The following is a 21,990-nucleotide window of genomic DNA, read 5'->3' on the forward strand; positions in this document are numbered from 1 at the left end:
TGCAGCACATGGACTCTAGTTGTGGTGCATGGTCTTAGTTGCTCTGGGCAAGTGGAATCTTACCTTCTTGATCGGGAATCAAACCCACATCCCCTGCATTGCAAGGTGGATTCTTAACCACTGGACCACTAGGGAAGTCCCTGCTAACTTCATGTTTGATACATTTTTGCTTAAAGACTGAACTTCAATTCTCTTTCCTGGTTTAGCATGTTTATTTCAGGGATACTTAAACTTCATTACCTTAAATCACATCTCTATCAAAACCTTATCAATATAGAAGAATATACTAGTTGGTTATAATCTTTTAAAAGAGAGCTAGTGATGAGTTATCCTATTATTAATATATCATTTCAGAAAACAATATTAACAAGAGTATCTGTGAATATGTTTGGCAATTAATAGGCCCTATTCAAACAGACAGCTGTACCATTATCAATGGTTATGTAATACTTCGTGCTGTACTGAAATGTACTGACTGACTGAGCCTGTCTCCATCATGGGAATTCTTTCTGCTCTCCTGCACCTACTGAAAGTTACCTTCTGCAGCTTGACCCAGAGCTTTCCAGTAAGTGTTCTGCAAACAGGTTATAGCTACTCTGAAATGATGACCTCAGTCCTGAAGGCAGCTGGGAGTGGTGTGGTGTCCATGGGCACTTGGACCTGTAGTCTTTTACATTCCCTCATGGCTATCTTTCAAAAAGCCCCCCTTCTCAGCAGCTATCCTAGATCTCAGCCCTAGCGCTCACACTGTCCATCCTCCACTTCAAGATGGCCTGCATGCTGACTTTACTGAGATCAAAACTACTCTGAAAGATTGCCCTCAGATATTGATTAAGATTATGACTGGGTACAAGTAACAGAAAACCCATATTAACAGTGGCTTGATTTCTCTCTAGTGCAACCATCAGGAAGTGGATGACACACCATAATGTCAGAGACATGGTTTCTCTTATCTCACTGTTTGACCTTGCCTGACCTCCATTCCCAAGGATGCCTCTTGGTCTAAAATGGCTGCTCCATCTCCAGCCATCACATCCACAATCCAAACAGCAGCAAGGAGAAAAGAGGAAAGGGAAGGCACACCCTTCACTTCATGGAGACTTCTCAGAAGTTATCCTCAGCACCTCGATTTAAATCCTATCAGCCAAAACTTAGGCAGGTACTCGTATCTTGCTTCAACGGATGATGGAAGATGTAGTCTTCTTTCCAGTCGTTTGATGAGGAGGGTGGGGACATAACTTACAATGAAAGGGGGACCAGATATTGGGAAATTACCGTCTCTGGTATGCCTCATTTCCCTTTTCTTTTTAATTTAAAATTAGCAGTGCTTTCACCCATTTTCTTCCTTCCTGTCTAGTCCAGAGGAAGGGATACCCAACCTCCTTACCAAGGGCTTGCTCCTTCCCTAGCTCTTGGGAGTCATGTCTCCTCACCACGTCCCCACCAGCATCTCCAATCCACCCCTCTCCCTGGGTCATTTCCTGCTCCACACAAATAGATATATCCTGGATCAAACCTAACTTGAACCTGGTAATATCCTGATTGTTCATCTTTTACTGACACTTCTCAAACGGGTATCAATACATGCACATTCCCATTTCATTATCACACATTCACCTCTTAAGCTCTGCAGATTGGCTCTTCCCACTACACCCCCCTTCTGTCTCAGGGGTTACCACTGACTGTCAATCACCAGGCCCAGGGTCCTTCTTTCAGTCCTCCTTTGTCCAGACCTCTAAGCAACAACTGATGCTATTAGCCACTCCCGCTTTGATTTGGGGGAACTAGGCTGTCCTGATTCTCTTCCAATATCTCACTCCTATACAGATTCTTTCCCTTTGCTCCTTTTAAGGGTAATTTCCCGATAACGAATTCCTACTGTCAATCAGAGATCCTGTTTCCTCTTGCGGTTTCAGCATCCACATGTATGTAGACATCTCTCCAGTCTCTTTCCAGATTTCCAATCCTGCATTTCCCAGCTGGCTTGACACTCCACCTGGATATCTTACCTGAACTGCAGACTCAGCAGTGTAAATATTAAAAATTCATCATCATCCCTCCAAAACCAGGTTCCTCTCTGAATTCCCCCAAGTCCATCAACCAGACTCAGATCCTCAGGGTTTCCTTGGTTTCTCCCCATGTCATGGCCATGTTTTCAATCAGTCTGAGTGGGGCAGAACCCCTAGCCCAGGGAGGATGACAGCTTCCAACCCATCACCAGGCCAGGGTGGTCCTTTCTCCCTGACCACATTGCCAGGAATACTAATTGGTCAAATGCAGCTATATACTGTCAGCATCTTCTTTATGAAGACATGTCTTTTATTTCCCTCTTGCTCCAGACCATCTGCTTCTTGAGGGCAGAGACCCCGTGGCCCAAGAACTGAGCCTTATGGTTTGTGGGTATTCAGTAAACATTTGTTGATCTGCACAGTGATTGTGAAGCATTCTTGGGCCATGGTCTGTACTGGCTTCCACCTATGGAGCCCTGACCAAGCGAAACTCTCACCATACATGACTTCAGTGGATATTTACAGAAGCCCTAGGAAACGGGGATTATTACTTCTCTCTTACAGGCAGGGAAGCTGAGGCTCAATGAGGTTACATCAATCACCTGAGTTCACATGACTGGCAAACAGGAGAACAAGGGTGTCCAACACAGACTGGCCTGTCTCCAAAGCCCTGCTCTGCACTTTTTCTTAACAAGTGGGCCTCTGATGCACAAACAGAGGCCCCGTCACACAAGCATCCTTTAGTTTTCCTGTGGCCCAGGGGACCTACTGTTAAGTGCTAAAGAGAGGAGCATGAGACTTAGTTTTTTAGTAAGCATACTTACTACTTTAAATCAGGGTTTCTCAGCTTCAGCACGACTGATTTCTGTGCCATATAATACTTTGCTCTGGGTGGGGTCAGGGGCAGGGGCAGGGCTGGTCTGGGCAGTGTAGAACGTATAGAGCATCCCTGGCCTCTGCTCACTAGATGCCATTAGCAACCGCCCCTCCCAGGTTGTGACAACCAAAAATGTCTTTAACATCGCCAGTCTTCATTCAGAAACAAAACTGTCTCCCAGGTGAAAACCCCTGCATCAAAATTTTAAAATAACCTAATGGAAAGAAATTACAAAAGTGGTGTGGTACAGAATGTATATAGCACAAATAACAAGCTCTTTCCCCTCAAAAATATTCAGCACATGTTTCAAAGAAGTTGTTATTGCCAAAAATAGTTTTAGAACTTCTCTTTTGGAAATGCCTTCAGAGCCTAAAAATAATTTTTTTTAGTCTCCGTGGTAGTTAGTCCTAAAGAACTGTTGCAAAAATATTTTGAGAATAAAATCATAAGATTGATGCCTCCGAAAGGAGTGCTCTGAAGTGGGAAACCTCTCTGAAAGTCTCTTTGTCACACTTCCTGAGCAGCCACCGCCTCCCTTCACCCCACCTACTCCATAGGTTACGCTTCATAACTGATGGAAATGCTGGCAGTGACTTCTAGCTAGACTAGGAGCTCTATGAGGGTAGAAACTGTGTCTGCCTCACCTGCTGCTATCACCCCAACTCCCAGCACAGAGCTGGGCAAGACCCTCAGTGAAGGTTTGGTGAGTGGATGTCTGAGTGACTAGGTGAATGAATAAATGAATGGCCAAGTGAGAGAATGAGTGAGTAAATAAATGAATGGCTAAGTCGATAGATGACTGAATGAATGAGGGAATGAGCGAGTGAATGAATGAGTGAGTGGATGAATTAGCAAATGGCTCAGTGAATAAGTAAGGCAATGGCTGGATGAATGAGTAAATGGAGGACTGAGTGAGAAAATGAGTGAGTGGGTGAGTGAGTGACTGAGTGAATGAATGAATAAGTGACTGACTGAGAGAATGACTGAAATCAGGCCCCCAGTTATGACCTAGTAACATAGTTGGTGCTTTCCAAGAAGACACGTCAGGGATGAAAACTTGGACCTCATGAGGAAAAACATTTGGTACAGGGGGAATTCCATAATCATAAGATATCAGAGAATCACTGGACTCTACTCTGTCAAAATGCACGAGAGGCCGAGATAGCTCAAATCAAACGCATTGTCTGTAACCTAGGCCTCAGTTACTTTTTAACCCAGGGATAGTAATAAACAGAGCTTAAGACCTCATTATGAGCACACATTGTGCGAAGCGCTTTGTGCACCTGCTCACTTCACCCTGTTAACAGCTCTTGAGACAGATCTCAGAACCCTCAACAATGAAGAACTCTGAGTCAGAGGTTCACATTCTTGCCAAAGTTGCACAGCATTAAGTGCCAAAGCACTTTAAATTTGGGTCAGTCTGTAAATAGCCCAGGCTCCTGCACTACTCCAATGCTACCTTCTAAGGACACAAAGTATTGCAAATTCAAGTTGGCTCATTGATTCATTTGTCACATTTACTAAGCACTGAAGAGGTTGTAATACAGCAAGGAAGATAAATAAGCATAGCCTCTGTAATAAAGGGACTTGCAGATCTAGGGTCTTACACGTCTCTTTAAATGGAATTCCTTTTAGAAAGATGTGTGTTGATGGGACACAAACAGACCTTTATGAGAAGGTGAAGGCCTTTGTTTTCGAGCAAAAATAGCTTTGTCTTGGGTTATACTACCCTTGGTCCAAAAATTACTACAATTGGTAAATAGTTTTTAAAGGGCCATTAAATGTCATCCTAAGAACAGTTATAGTTTTAGGTTATGAGTGAAAGTTTCATTGTATTCAACAAGCCCAAAAGTTTCTGTTTTGGGAAATGTAAATCAATAATAGGAACAAGATAATCAACCTTCCCCAACATCTTTCTGAAAAGTATAACCAACTCTTTAACTAGTATTTTATTAGTTTATTTCAATCCACTACTCACTTTACCCCTTGTTTTTTAACATTCCTCTTCTCCTCCAAAATGACACCTATTGGTATTCATTCATTCAATCATACCTCCCATCTACTTATTGCTTGTCATCACTAATACACAGTTTGGGGCACGGATTAAAATCAAAGATTCCTCACTGACCAACATAAGTAATGATTATTTATTATTCATTAGTTCCTCTCTTTCTGGATGAAATTGTAAATGAACAAAGGTAAATGATACCTGAAAATATCTAAAATAAATTGAATAACAATTGCGGATTTAAAAAATTATTTCCCAATTTACCTGCAGTAACATGTTCTCAATGCTCAAGAATAACTCTTCTGCTTCCCTGGTCTTGCCCAGAAGCTTCAGAAATCTTGCAATAAAGAATATTAATCTGCATTTGTTAGCAGCAGTAACCTTAAAAAGCCTGCATTCCAACACTAGAATGGAAAGAAAAGTCAATAATCCTAAAGAATATTTGGAGAGGAACAAAGAGTGCCTATCATTTAATCTTGATAAAAGAGTTAAACATTAAATACTTATCTCTATTTCACTGTTTCTCTCTCAAAGGATCAGCACACCTGCTTTTATTAATATTAAGGTTTACATATATTACTGAGTATCTTAAACTACCGCATCAAAAACAAGTCAAGGCCTTTGACTAACTTCCATTAGTAAATTTTGAAAACCAAGCAGTCAAAAAAGAGTATTTCTATAGCTCAATCCGTATGTTGTTGTCATTTGTATTTGGGAGTGATTTTCGGGCAATAAATAAAAGGCATTTAAATTTCTTACACAATTCTGCCCTCTGTTGCAAATGTCTTGAATTACTGGCTTTAGCAGAAAGAACAAAATGCTACAAGAACAAAATAGGGAGCATACGTGTGTGTGTGTGTGTGTGTGTGTGTGTGTGTGTGTGCACGCACGTGTCGTGTCTAACCCTTTTGTGACCTCCTGGACTGTAGGCTGCCAGGCTCCTCTGTCCATGGAACTTTCTAGGCAAGAATACTGGTGGGTTGCCATTTCCTATTCCATACCATATCATATACAAATGAAAAAAATACAGAATTTTGAACTTGAAGACTCACATACATGGTAGCACAGAGTCATCATTTTCAGAAATTCTCTTTCCAAATGTGCCAGTATATAAATGCTACATTTGTCCATTTGTTACATTTCAAACTGGTGTGCTTAATGTGTCTGGAACAAATAAATTCTTTTTTGCAAACAGATCTTTTATTAAACAGTCAGTGAATAGTACACTCCCAAGACCTGGGACGGGCCAACCCCAAAGGAGAGGCTAAAACAAATATATGCTTATTCCTCATCTGTTCCTCTGGACAAACTGTTGGCCACCCAGACCTTGGGTATCCTCTTGCTTTCTTTCTGCCAACTTTTTGGTGGATCCTCATTCATGCACAGAATAAATGTTCAGTGAGCATCAACGTGTCAGGCATCATTCCAGGCTCTGAACACCAAGCACAGCAGACACGGGTGTAGGCCTCAGCATTGGGAGGCCTCCAGGAGCCTCTGAACCACAGCTCTGGTACCTCAGGCTGGGGAGCAAAACTAAACAGGACCAGGGGAGAAAGAGTGCTGAGGGCCAGAGTCCAAGACGCCTGTCTGCGGTGGTCGTCTGAGCAAAGCAGCCTGAGGTGGGTAAGAGAACTGAGGGGTCGAGCTAAGAGACGGGGGAACCCTAAGAACCAGAAGTAGCTGTTCAGAGCAGACAGAAAAGGGCAGTGTGGGGGCTTCCCTGGAGACTTGCTCAGGGGTAGAGAATCCACCTGCCAGTGCAGCAGACATGGGTCTGACCCCTGATCTGGGAAAATCCCACATGTCACGGAGCAACGGAGCCTGGGAGCCACAACTACCGAGCCTGTGCTCCAGAGCCAGTGCTCTGCAACAAGAGAAGCCGCTTCAAGGAGGAGGCACGCACTGCAACTAGGGCGCGGCCCCTGCTCACCAAAACTAGAGCAAAGCCGTGCGGCAACAAGGACCCAGCATGGTCAATAAAAAAGAAAGTTATAAATCACCTGCCTCCATCCACTAAAATAAGACCATTTTTAAAACAGGAAAAAAAAAGAAGAGAGTAGTGTGGACACAACTAAGGGATGAGACCCTGCCCACAAGTGGGGCTCTCACACATTCCAGGGGGTTACTGAGTCCAGATTCCCATCAGGAGCTCGGGTTGGGAAGGAGGGTGTCCACCACTAAGCGACTATTCAGCATCTCCATCATGCTTGGTGCTATTCCAGGCACTGGAGACACAGCAGTGAACAGGAGAGAGGAGAGCCCTACTCTCCAGGAGCTGCTATTCCAGCAGCTGAAAGGGTGAGAGTCAGGGGAGAGGGGAACAGAGATCCAGGATTGAAAAAGGAAACAAGGCAAACTCTGGCAGCTGTGATAGTTATGCCAAGAATTAAAACACGCTAACAGAGAATGACCATATACAACGCTCAACTAGAAGGCCACCCTGAGACGTGACCCTGCGGCTGAGGTCTAAAGAACCAGAAAGAACCGGCACTACAGTGAGTGGGAGGAACATTCCAGGCAGAGGGAACAGCTGATGCCAAGGCCCAAAGGCAGAATGTACTTGAAGGACAGAAAGAAGGCCAAGGAGGCTGGCATCCTGAGGCCCAGGGGAAGAATCATACAAAATGATGCTACCCAGGCATGTGGGGGCCAGGCTGTACCAGGCAGTGTAGGCTAAAGTGAGGTATTTAGATTTTAGTATAAGTTTAACAGCAGGCCAGTGGAATTTTCTTAATCTGCCATGTGACATGATCTGGTTTATGTTCCTAAAAACTCATCTTGACGACTATGAAGACAATTGATTTTGTAGGAACAACAGTGAAAGTAGGGATGAGGGGGTTGGGAGGTCTGAGGGGGAGGGGATGTAAGTATATAAATAGCTGATTCTCATCACTGCAGAGACTAACAACATTGTAAAGGAATTATATTCCAATAAAAAACAAAAAATGGAAGTAGGAAGACCAGTTAGGAGACTGTTACAACAGGCCAAGGGAGAGGTGATAGTGACCAAGGCTCACTAGAGTGATCCCATTGTAGACCTGAGGTTAACATGACCCCTCTAACTTCAACCTCATCCTGAGAGTCCCAGCTAGTGCAGTAAGACAGGAAAAGGAAATACAAGATATACACGTTGGGAAGGAAGAAATAAAAGTCTTTCTTTACAAATGATATGATTATCCATGTAGAAAAACCCAAAAAATAAATTTAAATGCTCCCGAAACATATACATTACTATATTAAAATAGACAGCCAGTGGGAATTTGCTGTATGACGCAAGAAACACAAACCTGGTGTTTTGTGACAACTGAGAGGTGTGGAACAGGGTGGGAGGTGGGAGGGAGATTCAAGAGGGAGGGGACATATTTATACTCATGGCTGATTCCTGTTGATGTATAGCAGAAACCAACACAATATTGTAACTATCCTCCAATTTAAAAAAAGAAAACAACAAGAAATAAGTTAATACTTCAGTCAGTTCAGTTCAGTCGCTCAGTCGTGTCCAGCTCTTTGCGACCCCGTGAATCGCAGCAGGCCAGGCCTCCCTGTCCATCACCAACTCCTGGAGTTCACTCAAACTCACATCCATCGAGTCGGTGATGCCATCCAGCCATCTCATCCTCTGTCGTCCCCTTCTCCTCCTGCCCCCAATCCCTCCCAGCATCAGGGTCTTTTCCAATGAGTCAACTCTTCACATGAGGTGGCCAAAGTACTGAAGTTTTAGCTTTAGCATCAGTCCTTCCAAAGAACACCCAGGACTGATCTCCTTTAGAATGGACTGGTTGGATCTCCTTGCAGTCCAAGGGACTCTCAAGAGTCTTCTCCAACACCACAGTTCAAAAGCATCAATTCTTCAGCGCTCAGCTTTCTTCACAGTCCAACTCTCACATCCATACTTAGTTGTTATTTAAAAAAACTTCTGGAACTAGAAAGCAATTATAGCAAGGTTATAGGATACAAGGTTAATATTCAAAAGTCATTGCTCTCTTATGAAACAGCAATGAACAACTGGAATTAGACATTTAAAACATAATAGCACACCAAAAATGAAGTACTTAGGTATAAATCTAACAAAATATGTATATGATATATATGCATAATACTACTAAATTCTGATGAAAGATATTAAAGAAAATCTAAATAAATAGATGCAGCTTCCCTAATAGCTCAGTCGGTAAAGAATCTGCCTGCAATGCAGGAGACTCCAGTTTGATTCCTGGGTTGGGACGATGACCTGGAGAAGGGAAAAAGCTACTCACTCCAGTATTCTGGCCTGGAGAACTCCCTGGACGGTATAGTCCATGGAGTCACAAAGAGGTGGACAGGACTAAGCAACTTTCACTTTCATTTGGGCTTCCCTGGTGGCTCAGACAGTAAAGTGTCTGCCTGCAGTGCAGGAGACCCAGGTTCGATCCCTGGGTTGGGAAGATCCCCTGGAGAAGGAAATGGCAATCCATTCCAGTACTCTTGGCTGGAAAATCCCATGGACGGAGGAGCCTGGTAGGCTACAGTCCAGGGGGTTGCAAAGAGTCGGACACAACTGAGAGAAAAACAGATATACCATGTTGATGGACTGGAATACTCAACACTGTTAAGATATTTGACCAATAGATTCAATGCAATCCCATTAAAAATCTTCTATAGATGTCCAACCAACTTTTGACAAAGGAGCAGAAACATTTCAATAGAGATAATTTAATCAACAAATGGTGCTGGAAAGTTTGAACATCCATGTGTAAAAAGAAATTAATCTAGACACAGACATTACACTTTTCACCAAAAATTACTCAAAATGGATAACAGACCTAAATATAAAATGAAATATTAGGAAACATTTAGAAGGAAATGCTGAAGAAAAGCTATGTGACCTTGGATTTGGTGATGACCTTAAACACAATATCAAAAGCACAATTCATGAAAAAACATTGTTAGACTTTATTAAAATTTAAAACTTCTCTGTGAAAAGTACAATTAAGAGACTGAAAAAACAAGCCACATATTTGTGGATAAAATATATGTTTTAATAAAATATGTATCTGATAAAAGATTTCTATCCAAAATATACAAAACACTCAAACTCAACAATAAGACATGTAAAGATGTTCAACATTGTCATTGCTGCTGCTGCTGCTGCTGCTAAGTTGCTTCAGTCATGTCCAACTCTGTGCAACCCCATAGACGGCAGCCCACCAGGCTTCCCCATCCCTGGGATTCTCCAGGCAAGAACACTGGAGTGGGTTGCCATTTCCTTCTTCAATGCATGAAAGTGAAAAGTGAGAGTGAAGTTGCTCAGTCGTGTCCAACTCTAGCGACCCCATAGACTGCAGCCTACCAGGCTCCTCCGTCCATGGGATTTGCCAGGCAAGAGTACTGGAGTGGGGTGCCATTGCCTTCTCCGAACACTGTCATTAGGTAATTGCAAATTAAAACAACAATGGAAGGTATCACCACATACTTATTAGAATGTCTAAAATTTAAAAATTGACATACCAAATACTAGCAAGGATACAGAAAAGCAGAAACTCATTCATTGCTAGTGAGTCTGGCAGTTAGTTTCTTACAAAGGTAAACACAGTCTTATCATGCAATCCAGCAATCATGTTTCTAGGTATTTATACAACTGATTTAAAAACTTGCATGCAAATGTTTAGAGCAAATATTTGTCCTTCAATAAGTGAACAGGTAAACCGTGGTACATTTGTACTCTGGAATATTATTCAGCATTAGAAAGAAATGAAGTGTCAAGCCATGAAAGGAAACTTAAATGCATATTCGAATCACAATTGTGAGCAGGATTCCTGACAGCTTAGAGAAAGGCAGTGGTGGTAGAGGTGGACATGTTTGAGAAACATTTAGGAATAAGAAACGCCAGGACTCAGTAATAAAATGCATGTGGGGAGAGGAAAAGGAGAGGTAAGTATCAAGGATTACTCCAACGTGACAAATTGAGAGACAGCCCCTGGAACAGATCCTGTTTTGGAGAGATGAGTTCAGTTTTAGATGTGTTGGGTTTGAGGAGCTTTGAAGGCATCAGCCAAGTGGAATTAAGTAGGTAGCTAGATAGATGGATTTGGGACTCAGAGGATAAGCGTGGCTGGGCAAGTAAATCTGTGACTCACATGCATATGAACAATCACGAAAGCCATGGACACAGATAATATTCCTTTGGTGAAAACAACGATGAGAGGAAAAGAGCTTTAAGGAATTCTAACAGTTGGGAGCCAGGAAGAAGAGGAGGGACTAACAAAAGAAATAGAAAAGCTGCAGCCAGAGAGATGGAAGACGAACCAGGGGATATATTACCAATAAAACCAAGACTAGAATGTTTACTAGAGGAGGGCCAGGTCAAAAGTGTCCACGGATGCTAACAAGTCAAGTCAGACAAGGACTGAAAACATTCTTTGGATGACCTGTTCATGATTTTCTGTATTTTATTGAAGTGTTCATTATTTTCTTATTGCTTTTAAAAGCATTTTTACATATTAGAAACATTAATCCTTTGCCTGTTGTATATGTTACAAATATTTTTCCCAGTTAGCACTTGTAGTTGTATTTCTGCTTTTCTCAGAGTTGATTTGTGTTATTTTACACATAGAAACTTCATGTGCTTATGTTGGCAGATTTATCAATTATCTTCTCTTTCATGAGTTACCCTTTTGCTTTCTTGCTTAGACTCATCTACATTTTCTTATAGTGTATAGTTTTCTTAATATAAAACCTCACTTTCTTATATTTAATTCTAATCCTCCTGGAGTTTTTGGTGCAATGTTTCAGATAACAACTTTTTACCAAATAGTGTATCATTATCACAGCACTATTTATTCCATAATCCATCTAATTTGAAAAGCTTCAATCATTTACTATATTTTTCACATCTGCAACTGAATCTGAGCTTTCTATTTTGTTCCACTGAGCTAATTTTGCTCCCAGTAGTATTTTAAAAACTATTATTGCTTCATAATATGTTTAAATAACTTGACATTCAAATTGCCCTCATTATTTTAAGCTCTTATTCTTGTATATTCTTTCTCCAAAAACTGTGGAATCATTTTGAAAATTCAGAAATGACTTCATCCCATTAGGATTTTAGATAAAATCATCTTATGTCTATATGCCTGAGTCAGGAAGATCCCCTGGAGGAGGAAATGGCCATTCCAGTATTCTTGCCTGGAAAATCCCAAGGATAGAGGAGCTTGGTGGGCTACAGTCCACAGGGTCGCAAAGAGTCGGACATGACTGAGCGTGCACACACTCACACATCTTCTGTCTATAAATCAATTGAGGAAGAATTGATGATAGCTTTATAACACTGAGTTAGTTGTCCTATCCTAGAATATGGTATAGCTCCCTACAGACTGAAATCTTATTTTCTGTAATTCTGAAGCTTTTTTATAAAAATAAAGATTTGCAGATTTCTTATTAAATTTATTCTTAGATATTTCATATTTTCTATGGCCATAGCAAATTGTATCTTTTATACTTTAAATTTTTCTGTAGAGCTATTTTGGCCCACAAAATATTTAGAGATTCTGAAGGTATCAAGGGCAAAGCTTCACACATTAGTCTTGAAAAGCTGATGTTCTCCCATTTACTACAAACTTCTGACAAGATCCAGTAATGTAATGCATTTACCCTTTGCCCTAAAACCCGCCCCTTAAATTTAAAAACATGATGACTCTCCTCACCCTACCACAGCCACCACCTGCAGGGCATCCAGCCATCTAGTGGTCAAGATGGAGCCAGGCTGGGACTCATCCTTCTGCCGTGTCTTCTCGCCTTTGGCACTGTGCAAAAATGTGACGGCAGCCAGAAACGGGTTTTCTTCACTTTGATGTGACTCAGGACTCCAGCCAAAACCGAAAGTATCATGTCGAAGTTCAATTCAGTTCAGTTCAGTCGCTCAGTCGTGTCCGACTCTTTGCGACCCCATGAATCGCAAGCACGCCAGGCCTCCCTGTCCATCATGCCGAAGAGAACCTATAAAAACTGACCTGACTATAAAAGTTGTCTTTTTGAGTCAAAGACCTCTCTTCCAGCCTATCAATCAGAGATGCAGCTTTCCCAGCCAGTGCCGTGGGGTAGCGGGACCAGGAAGCATCAGCCAAGAAGCGAGTCCCAAACTCAGGACTGCACATCGTTCCACCAACCCAAGAAATCAGGTGTCTTGTTCTCGTCGCAGCCACCAGGGGGAGCCAAACCACGCGAAAGGGAGGAATAACGAAGAAGCCGGGCTGGCGCTCCTTAATGGACCGACAGCCTGGTGGAGGCAGGAGAGATGTCTTCCATTCCCAATCAAATTAAAGCCACTGTGCACTCTTAGAAAACTCTCACTTTGTAAGGAACCTACCAGAGGCAGGTCGGGGTCAAAAGTATAAGCAGCCTATTTACCTTCCACATGGAGGATGAGTGGATCAGACAAATTTCAAAATTATATAAATCATACATGGTCCTAAGAATAAAATCTGGATGTCTAAGGACAAAAAAGGATAAGAGTATCGCCCCAATCCTGGTGCTCAGGGGTAAGGATTCCACCTGCAATGCAGGAGCCGCAGGTTTGATCCTTGGGTTGAGAAGATTCCCTAGAGGAGGGCATGGCAACCCACTCCAGTATTCTTGCCTGGAGAATCCCACCCACTGAGGAGCCTGGCAGGCTACAGTCCATGGGGTCACACAGAGTCAGACATGGCTGAAGCGATTTAGCAGGCATGCACGCAACTCCCCAATCCATTCCTAGCTATCTGAGACCTACCTCACTCTCTCTAAGGCTCAGTTCCCTTAACTTCAAGAAAAATATTAATAGTATTATAAAGGTCTTATAAGAATTAAAATAATACATACAATATATTAAACTTATAGCCTGGCATATGAGAAATGCTCAAAATTTGTTCTTATGATCACTAGATGATACACCCCACGGGGTTTTTTTAGAGCAGGGATTAGTTCTTTTGAACTCATTCTGAACTAGTTTGCCTTGTTCGCTGCTATGTCAGCAGTGCCCTGTGAGCCCATGTCCCAGGGAAGGCACACAGTTACTATTTGCTGAAAGGATGAATGAAGGTTATTACTGTTTAATAAGCCAGGAAATAAAGGATGAGAAAGAGTGAGAGAGAGAGAGAGAGAGACAACAGCAGCCTACTGTGGAGAGCAAAATAAAAAAAGAAGAAAATTAACCAAAGTGTTGTCTAAACAGAAGTCAATAGACAGAAAGTCAAAGAAGAACTGTCCCAGTGTGGACTGAGGCCACACTTGACAGCAACTACATGTTTCCAGCACTGAGAGATGGAGGGATTAGTGGTAACATCAGTAGACAGAGGGACTACAGAATAAAGGGCAAGCTTGAGGCAGGTCAATCTGAAACAATTTAGGCTTTGCATCTCTTTAATTTGCAGGTCATTCAGGAAAGCCATTGGTCAAGCAACAAAATTATTAGCAGCTCTCGGGAAATGGGGCATGGACCCTGATACTACAAAAGGTCAAAACTCCAAACACAGATAAAAAAGGAAGGTGTCGGGGTGTGGCTGAAGCCATGAGAAAGTAGAAAGAATACGACTAATGCTTGGAGAAACAGCCACCACAAGATGACAAAAAGGAGCCATTTCAAATTTCATACTAACACTGCCTATCTTCAGAACTGTGGGTTTAAGTGGTGGGGAGAAGGCTCCGAGGTCTGGTGAATTGATCAGAATGATGTGTGAAAACAGAACAGTAACCCTGGGCCACACTATAGCCCAGCAGAACGGACCATGGAGACATTGGTATTCACTGTACCTGAGAGCGTACATCTCTTCTTCATTTTCTGGCACTGATCTGCTTTGATCTTGGCTGCTGTGAGCAAGTAGGCTTCAGTAGCATCATATCCCATTTCTGATAATACATTCCAGTAGTGGATGAGGTGCAGCCTTGTCCAGAAGCTCGGGCTTTGGGTCTTCGTTATAAAGTCGGTGATACTTGTAACACAACGTATTAGTGGAAGTTGTTTTAGTATTTCATGCCTTGAAGGCAGCTGTTCTGTTTACCACATCCCATTAGCCTCTCTGTAAACTTCTTCACTAATATGACTTTAGTAGGTCACCAGATAAACATGAGCCTATCACTATTCACCAGCTGAAGCCAATGCCAGTCCTCTGGCCCCTCCTCAAGCCAGGCTCCCTGAATCTGCCAGCAGAGCCGCCCCTCCCTCTTCTGAGCTCACCTAGGTCTGTGTGAAGCCTTTCCCACCATGGATAGCAAGTCTCTGGCTCCACACCTTCCCTTCTAGAAGGAGAGCCATAGCTCCTTCACTCCTGAATTCCCAGGGCCTGAAACAGTCTGGGAGACAGCAGGGGTCAGTGAGAGATGTCTGCTGAATGAATGACAAGGAGAAAGGGGAGGGAGGGAAGGAAGCGGGGTGGAGGGGAAGAGAAGGAAAGAAACAAGGGAAGGAGGCAGGAGGGCCCAGCAGGAGAGCACGGTCTAGGCTTCATCCTTGCTCAACTCCAGGTCCTCCTCTCCTTGGAAGCCTCTTAACTTTGAGGGGAATCCAGGGGAGTTGAGAGAGGAAAAGAACCCTCTGCAGAGCCAGATGGGGCAACCCCAGGGATCCATAGGCCATAGAAGTAGGTCAAATGATGGTCCCATCCGAATGAATGAACTGGTGTTGAATGAACGTATGTGAATGGCTGTGTCTTGCTCAAGGGCATCATAGTACCTTAGTGCTGCTGCTGCTGCTTAGTCACTTCAGTCGTGTCCAACTCTGTGCGACCCCATAGACGGCAGCCCACCAGGCTCCCCCGTCCCTGGGATTCATGTACACCTGTGATGGAGTCATGTCAATGTATGGCAAAACCAATACAGTATTGTAAAGTAAAATAAAGTAAAAAAAAAAAAAAAAGAGTACTGGAGTGGGTTGCCATTTCCTTCTCCAATGCATGGGAGTGAAAAGTGAAAGTGAAGTAGCTCAGTCATGTCCGACTCTTCGCGACCCCATGGACTGCAGCCCACCAGGCTCCTCGGCCCATGGGGTTTTCCAGGCAAGAGTACTGGAGTGGGTTGTCATTGCCTTCTCCGTACCTTTAGCAAAACGACGAGTGAAATCTGCCAAATGTAACATCAAAACAACGAGACTCACCTGGGACTCGAGAGAAAGCTGCTCAGATCCTCCCAGCAGCCGCTCATCTTCAAGTGCCAGGGAAGCTCCTGATACACTCTCCAGAAATCAGTTTGCCTTTGGAAGTATCTGACCAAGATTCGGTGGAAATGTGTTTTCTTGTGATTCATTGGGTCCTGGAAGCTATATGGACTGCTCTCTCTGACGGGAGTGATGACACCTATTCACAAATCAGTTACAGTCACTCTGCTGTACAGCAGAAATTAACACATTATTTATGAAGTAAATCAACTATACTTCAATTTTTTTAACAACATAAAAATCAGTTACGGTAGAATGCATCTGACTTTTTAAGACTGTGAAAACACTACAGCAAACAGGTAACAGTTCAGTGGCCATATTCAGACAATAAAAGTCAAAGTATCTGGAAAAAGAAAAACTGAAACATCACAAATGTATCCTCTTATAAGGCAATTAAGAATTTACCAAAGAATTAGTTACAGTTATGATCACTGACCTAGATTTTGAGAAACTCTGTGAGCATGTTGACTTTTCATGTTGAGTCTTCCCCCTCCCCCAAGGAAATATTTGTAACCTACTTTGCAGTTTTAAATGTACACCATGGTTACTGCTTAAATGAGCACTTTGAAATATTAGAGGGTATGCATTTTTGGAGAAGTTAATCTCCTGCCTGCAGCTCACATAGGGCAAGGGGTAGCCAAGCAAATTAATTGCAAATTGGATGTTTGAGTCAAGATTATGATACTGAGTCTCCAAAGAGAAAGGGTTCCAATAGACCATACCCCCCCCTCCCCCATAAACAAGCTTCTCAAAAACAAAAGGGTTTTGTTTAGTTCAGTCTTGGTGATATATAGCCTTGAAAACTGAAGCAGAAGTATTTTTAATTTTCTGCTTGACACTTTTTCCTGCAAGATAAATGAGACATACAGCTGGATGACACACCAAGCCCAGCTCTTCAAAAGAAATATAACCAAAAAAAGAAGCCCATTGTTCAAGTTATCATCCTGCATTTCTTCTGAAATGAATTCTAGGTCTTCTGCCCACTTGGAGAGATGCCATGCTAGCTGGTCTAAAATGTGCTGATGTGCCTAGATGGCATGTGTGATGCTTAAAAGACCCCTGGAAGATGACTCCCCGCCTGCACAGGGTGTGGAAAAGGCATTTTTGTGGGTAGGAAATTGGGAAAGTGGCGTGGAGAATGAGAGAAAATGAAAACTAGGACAAATGCCACCCTGAGTCCAAGATTTGGAGTGTTAAACGCAATGCATAAAGTGTGCAAAGTGTTTTCCTATCAAACGCTGCATTTTATTTTACTCTTTTACAAAATAATCTCTTGAGGAGGATGTGGAAACCCCTGTGCTGGTGAATTTTACATGTTCACTGACAGGGCGAAGGGGAGTCCAGATAGCTGGTGAAACTTTATCTCTGGGTTTGTACTGTGAGGGTGTTTCTGGAAGAGATTAGTGTTTGAATCAGTAGACTGAATAAAAAAGATTGCCAGTCTTCACACCAAAGCAACTGGGATGTGGGCCTGCACGATTTGCTCTCTCTAGAATATCTCCTGCCCTCAGATCTCAGCAGTGCTGGTTCCCAGACCTTTATTCCCTGACCAGGACTTATACCACTGACTCCTCTGGTTCTCAGGCCTTTGGACTTGGACTCCAACTGTATGTACCGGGGGCTTTCCTGGGCCTCTAGCTTGTAGACGACAGATAACAGGAGTTCTCAGCCTCCATAATACCATGAGCCAAGCCTTCCTAACAAATCTCTTTCTATAACTCTATCTATCTATCTATCTCCTGTTGGTGCTGTTTCTCTGGAGAGCCCTGGCTAGGGACTTCCCTCATGGTTCAGTGGTTAAGACTCTGTGCTTCCACTGCAGGGCACACAGATTCGATCCCTGATCAGGGAGTGAAGATCCCGCATGCTGTGAAGCATGGCAAAAAAAAAGAAAGAGAGACAACCCTTGCTAATACAATCCCCATATAATAAACAAAACCTGTTTGAAATCAGAGAGACCAAGTGGCTTGTCCCTGGTCAGCAAATGATCTGGGTGAAATAAAATTCATATTTTATGGCAAGACAAGGAAAATTTAAACACAAAAGTTCTCTACCCTCAGGCCTCCTCTCTCCCTGCTCTGTGCATAGTGTGTCTGCATTATGCACCCACCAGACCTCCCCCATCGGCAGGAAAACTGCTCAACCATAAACAGCAACATTCTCCTGGCATCAACCAGACAACTCCTTAAAAGATAACATTCCTTCTTGATTTTGTAAAGGGGTCACACGGCCCACCACAATGGTGCTTAGATCTGGATTATGTAAACTGTCAATAATATGTCATTTGATACCACTCCAATATTCTTGCCTGGAGAATCCCATGGACAGAGGAGCCTGATAGGCTATGGGCCACAGGATTGCAAAGAGTTGGACACGGCTGAAGCAACTTAGCGCAGCACCCATTCACGCATATATGTGGAATCTAGAAAAATGATACGGATGAGCCTATTTGCAGGGCAGGAAGAGAGATACAGATGTACAGAGCAGACATGTAGACACAGTGGGGGAAGTGGATGGCGGGACGAATTGGGAGAGTAGCACTGACATGCTAACATACACACTCATGCCTGTGCTCAGTCGCTCAGTTGTGTCCGACTCTCCGTGACCCTATCAACTGAAGCCCGCCAGGTTCCTCTGTCCACGAGATTTAACAGGCAAGAATACTAGAGTGGATTGCCGTTCACTCCTCTAGAGGATCTGCCTGACCGAAGGACTGAACCCGCATCTCCTGCGTCTCCAGCATTGGCAGGTGGTTTTTTACCACTGAGCCACTTGGGAAGCCCATCCTGGGCAGCCCGTATACACATTACCATGTGTGAAACAGACAGCTAGTGGGAAGCTGCTCCACAACACAGGGAGCTCAGCTCAGTGCTCTGCGATGACCTACAGAGGTGGGACGGGGGTGGGTGGGAGGGACGTTCAAGAGGGAAGGGATATATGCATATGTATAGCTGATTCATTTTGTTGTACAGCAGTTCAGTCGTGTCCAACTCTTTATGGCCCCATGCACTGCAGCACGCCAGGCTTCCCTCTCCTTCACCATCTCCTTGAGCTTGCTCAAACTCATGTCCATTAAGTCAGTGATGCCACACAACCATCTCATCCTCTGACATCCCCTTCTCCTCTTGCCTTCAACCTTTCCCACCATCAGGGTCTTTTCCAATGAGTCACTTCCTCCCATCAAGTGGCCAAAATATTGGAGCTTCAGATTGTAAAGAAATTATACTCTAATTTTAAAAAAATACATCATTTGATGTATAACACTCTGTTTCAAAACACTTATATAACTGTGCCTGGTGATGGACTGGGAAGTCAGGTGTGCTACAGTCCATGGGATCACAAAGAGTCAGATAGGACTGAGTGACTGAACTGAACTGAACAGGTGGAACAGTTCTCAGAGTCTTCTGAGATGCTCTTTCTGGGTTTTAATCCTCAAATTTGACTTGAATAAAATTTTTCAATTCTTTCTCAGATAGACTGATTAATTTTTCATTGACACTCCTAAATGTAGAAGGATTCAAACCTTCTGACTTTATGCCAGTGCTCCTCCAATTACATGTGGGATGTGAGGAATGGCTTGACCATGGGATCATCTGTGTTACAAAGTTCAGTGTAGTTTTCACAGACAGACTAACTGGATGACATTTACATAGTGCTGTTGTCTCTTACGGGCCTCCCAGGTGGCACAGTGGTAAAGAATCTGCCTGCCAATTCAGGAGACCTGAGAGACACAGGTTCAACTGGGTCCAGAAGATCCCCCAGAGAAGGAAATGGCAACTCGTTTCAGGATTCTTGCCTGGAAAATCCCATGGACAGAGGAGCCTGGTGGGCTGTATAGTTCATGCATTCACAAAGAGTCTGACACAGCTGAGGCTAGATTTCACTGTGTGGATGAACAACCCCCCAAGTCTCAGTGGCTTAAAAGAGCAAAGATTAACCATGTCCATCACATGTTGGCTGGAACCCCAAATCCAGGTGGATCTCCTCACCCCAGGATGGATGGAGCAGTCGCCATCTTGAACATGGCCAGTCAGCACTTACAACTCATGGGCAGAATTAGCCACAAGTACCACCCAATAAGAGGCAGAGTATTAATTTCAAACAAAAGCAGCCTGCAGGTATATGTGCCTAAGAGACCAGTTTGCCTCAAAATGACTGACATGACATCTGGACAAAAGATATTAAAATGTAGCCCTTCACCAAAATATCACAGCAGACAAATGCTGTAGCCCCAGGCTTTGGGATATTTTTCATCCTTTAGGAATGGGCTTGCTTCTTATGCCAAAGCTGCATGGAACTGAATTATTGAAACTACAATTCCTGGTGCTTCTAACAAACACTAGCATTCTCAGCCTGATTCTGAAGCAAGAAAACTTGCAGTTTTAACCACAGTGAATAGTGCCAGCAGTGCTTTATTTTGGGGCTCATCTTACAGGGAAGGAGTATAGCATGAACCCACAATTTTACCAGTAACACCATGACCCTTCAGTCCCTAGACCTCCAAGAATGTTACTGTTCTTGGTCAAATGGAGAGATTGAGAGCCTTGTAAACCATCATAAAATGGAGTGAATAGAAGAGCTAACGCTACATCCAAGAACATCCTCATTCCTCACCCTGCTCTTCTCTGTGTTATGTAACTTAAGAGATGGTAGGAATGATGTCAATGTGGGAGGGGAAAAATAAAAAGGATTCATGTGATTAAAAAAAAAAAAAAAAGTAAAAGAGAACACAGTAAACTGAAAAAGAAATTTAAGCTTAGAATCTTGCCAGAGGCTGTCATTTAAAGGGTTTTAAAGTCCTGAGACGTGAGGTCCCCTGTGTGAGTGATGCCCAGAGAGTGCTCTGACTCCAGGTAAGGTTCTGTGATTGCTGTTTCTCTGATTCAGATCTGCAGTTCTTTTCAGGAAGGGATAAGAATTTGATTTCAGAACTAAGGCAGAGACTGCTTATTCCTACCCCAAATCCATTTCCCTCATCTTTCTTAGTGACAGATTCCCACTTTGGTTTAGGGGAGCAATACACCCAGCTGAAACTTCTATCCCCAGATTCCCCTGTAACTGTGCTGTGCTTAGTCGCTCAGTTGTGTCCGACTCTTTGCGACCCCATGTAACTAGCTATGGCCAAATGAAGAAGTCCTGGGTCAAAGAGACTTAAGTGAAAATGTTGGTGGAAAACTTCTAGGAAAACTCCTTAAAAGGAAATGCAAGCCCTTCTCCCACACCAGCCCCTGTCCTTCCTATTGCTTGAAATATGATGGCTGGAGCTCCAGCAGCCATATTATGTCCAGTAGTCACGAACATGAGGTAACCTTGAGAATGTAAACCAGCGTAACAGATCAGGGACAGGGAAGGAGCTGGGCTCCAGATGACTCTGAAAAGCCAACAGCATAGGCTTGGGCTGCTGACCTCCAGAAGTCTTTCAAATGAGAGAATCAGTCAGTTCAGTTCATTTGCTCAGTCGTGTCCGATAAACCCTGGTATATTAAGCAATTGAAATCATGGCTCTGTTACAGCCACATACAAATCTTAATTTATGCAACCATTTTAATGCATATTTATAGACTCATTTCTACTCAAGAAATCCCAGCTATAACTTTCCCTTGGATGCGACTCTCACCTCCCCTTAGCCAGCAGGTGTCTGCACAGATTCGAGCCTTACCCAGCAGCTTGTGTTCCACGGCGCTTCGCAGGGACTGGTGCCGGAAGTACAGGAGGCCGTTGGGCTTCTCCTGGAGCCAGTGTCTGGTGGCATTGCGGAAGGCAGCCCAGTGCAACGTGGTCACTTTGTAATGCCCCTTGTAGCCCAGCATGTCCAAAAGCTGGTATATCTCGTCCTCGGCCAGCCCACAGTGCAAGACGCTCAACAAACACAGGGTGTCAGACACCCAGCCGTCCAACCCTGTGCAGACAGCACACTGATGAAGGTGACAAA

At 43.3% G+C, this 21,990-nt stretch overlaps 1 protein-coding gene across 1 annotated transcript in view; it reads right to left on the reverse strand.

Moving 5' to 3' along the window:
* LOC138078705 (putative tetratricopeptide repeat protein 41) overlaps window positions 1–21,990 on the reverse strand; it is a 72,157-nt gene that overhangs the window by 29,283 nt on the left and 20,884 nt on the right. The window contains 4 exon segments of the mRNA XM_068971480.1: window positions 5,159–5,298; window positions 14,660–14,838; window positions 15,999–16,197; window positions 21,718–21,957. Of these exon segments, the coding sequence (XP_068827581.1) occupies window positions 5,159–5,298; window positions 14,660–14,838; window positions 15,999–16,197; window positions 21,718–21,957 (758 nt within the window).

Source organism: Capricornis sumatraensis, chromosome 4, assembly GCF_032405125.1.
Source record: "Capricornis sumatraensis isolate serow.1 chromosome 4, serow.2, whole genome shotgun sequence".
Taxonomy (NCBI): domain Eukaryota; kingdom Metazoa; phylum Chordata; class Mammalia; order Artiodactyla; family Bovidae; genus Capricornis; species Capricornis sumatraensis.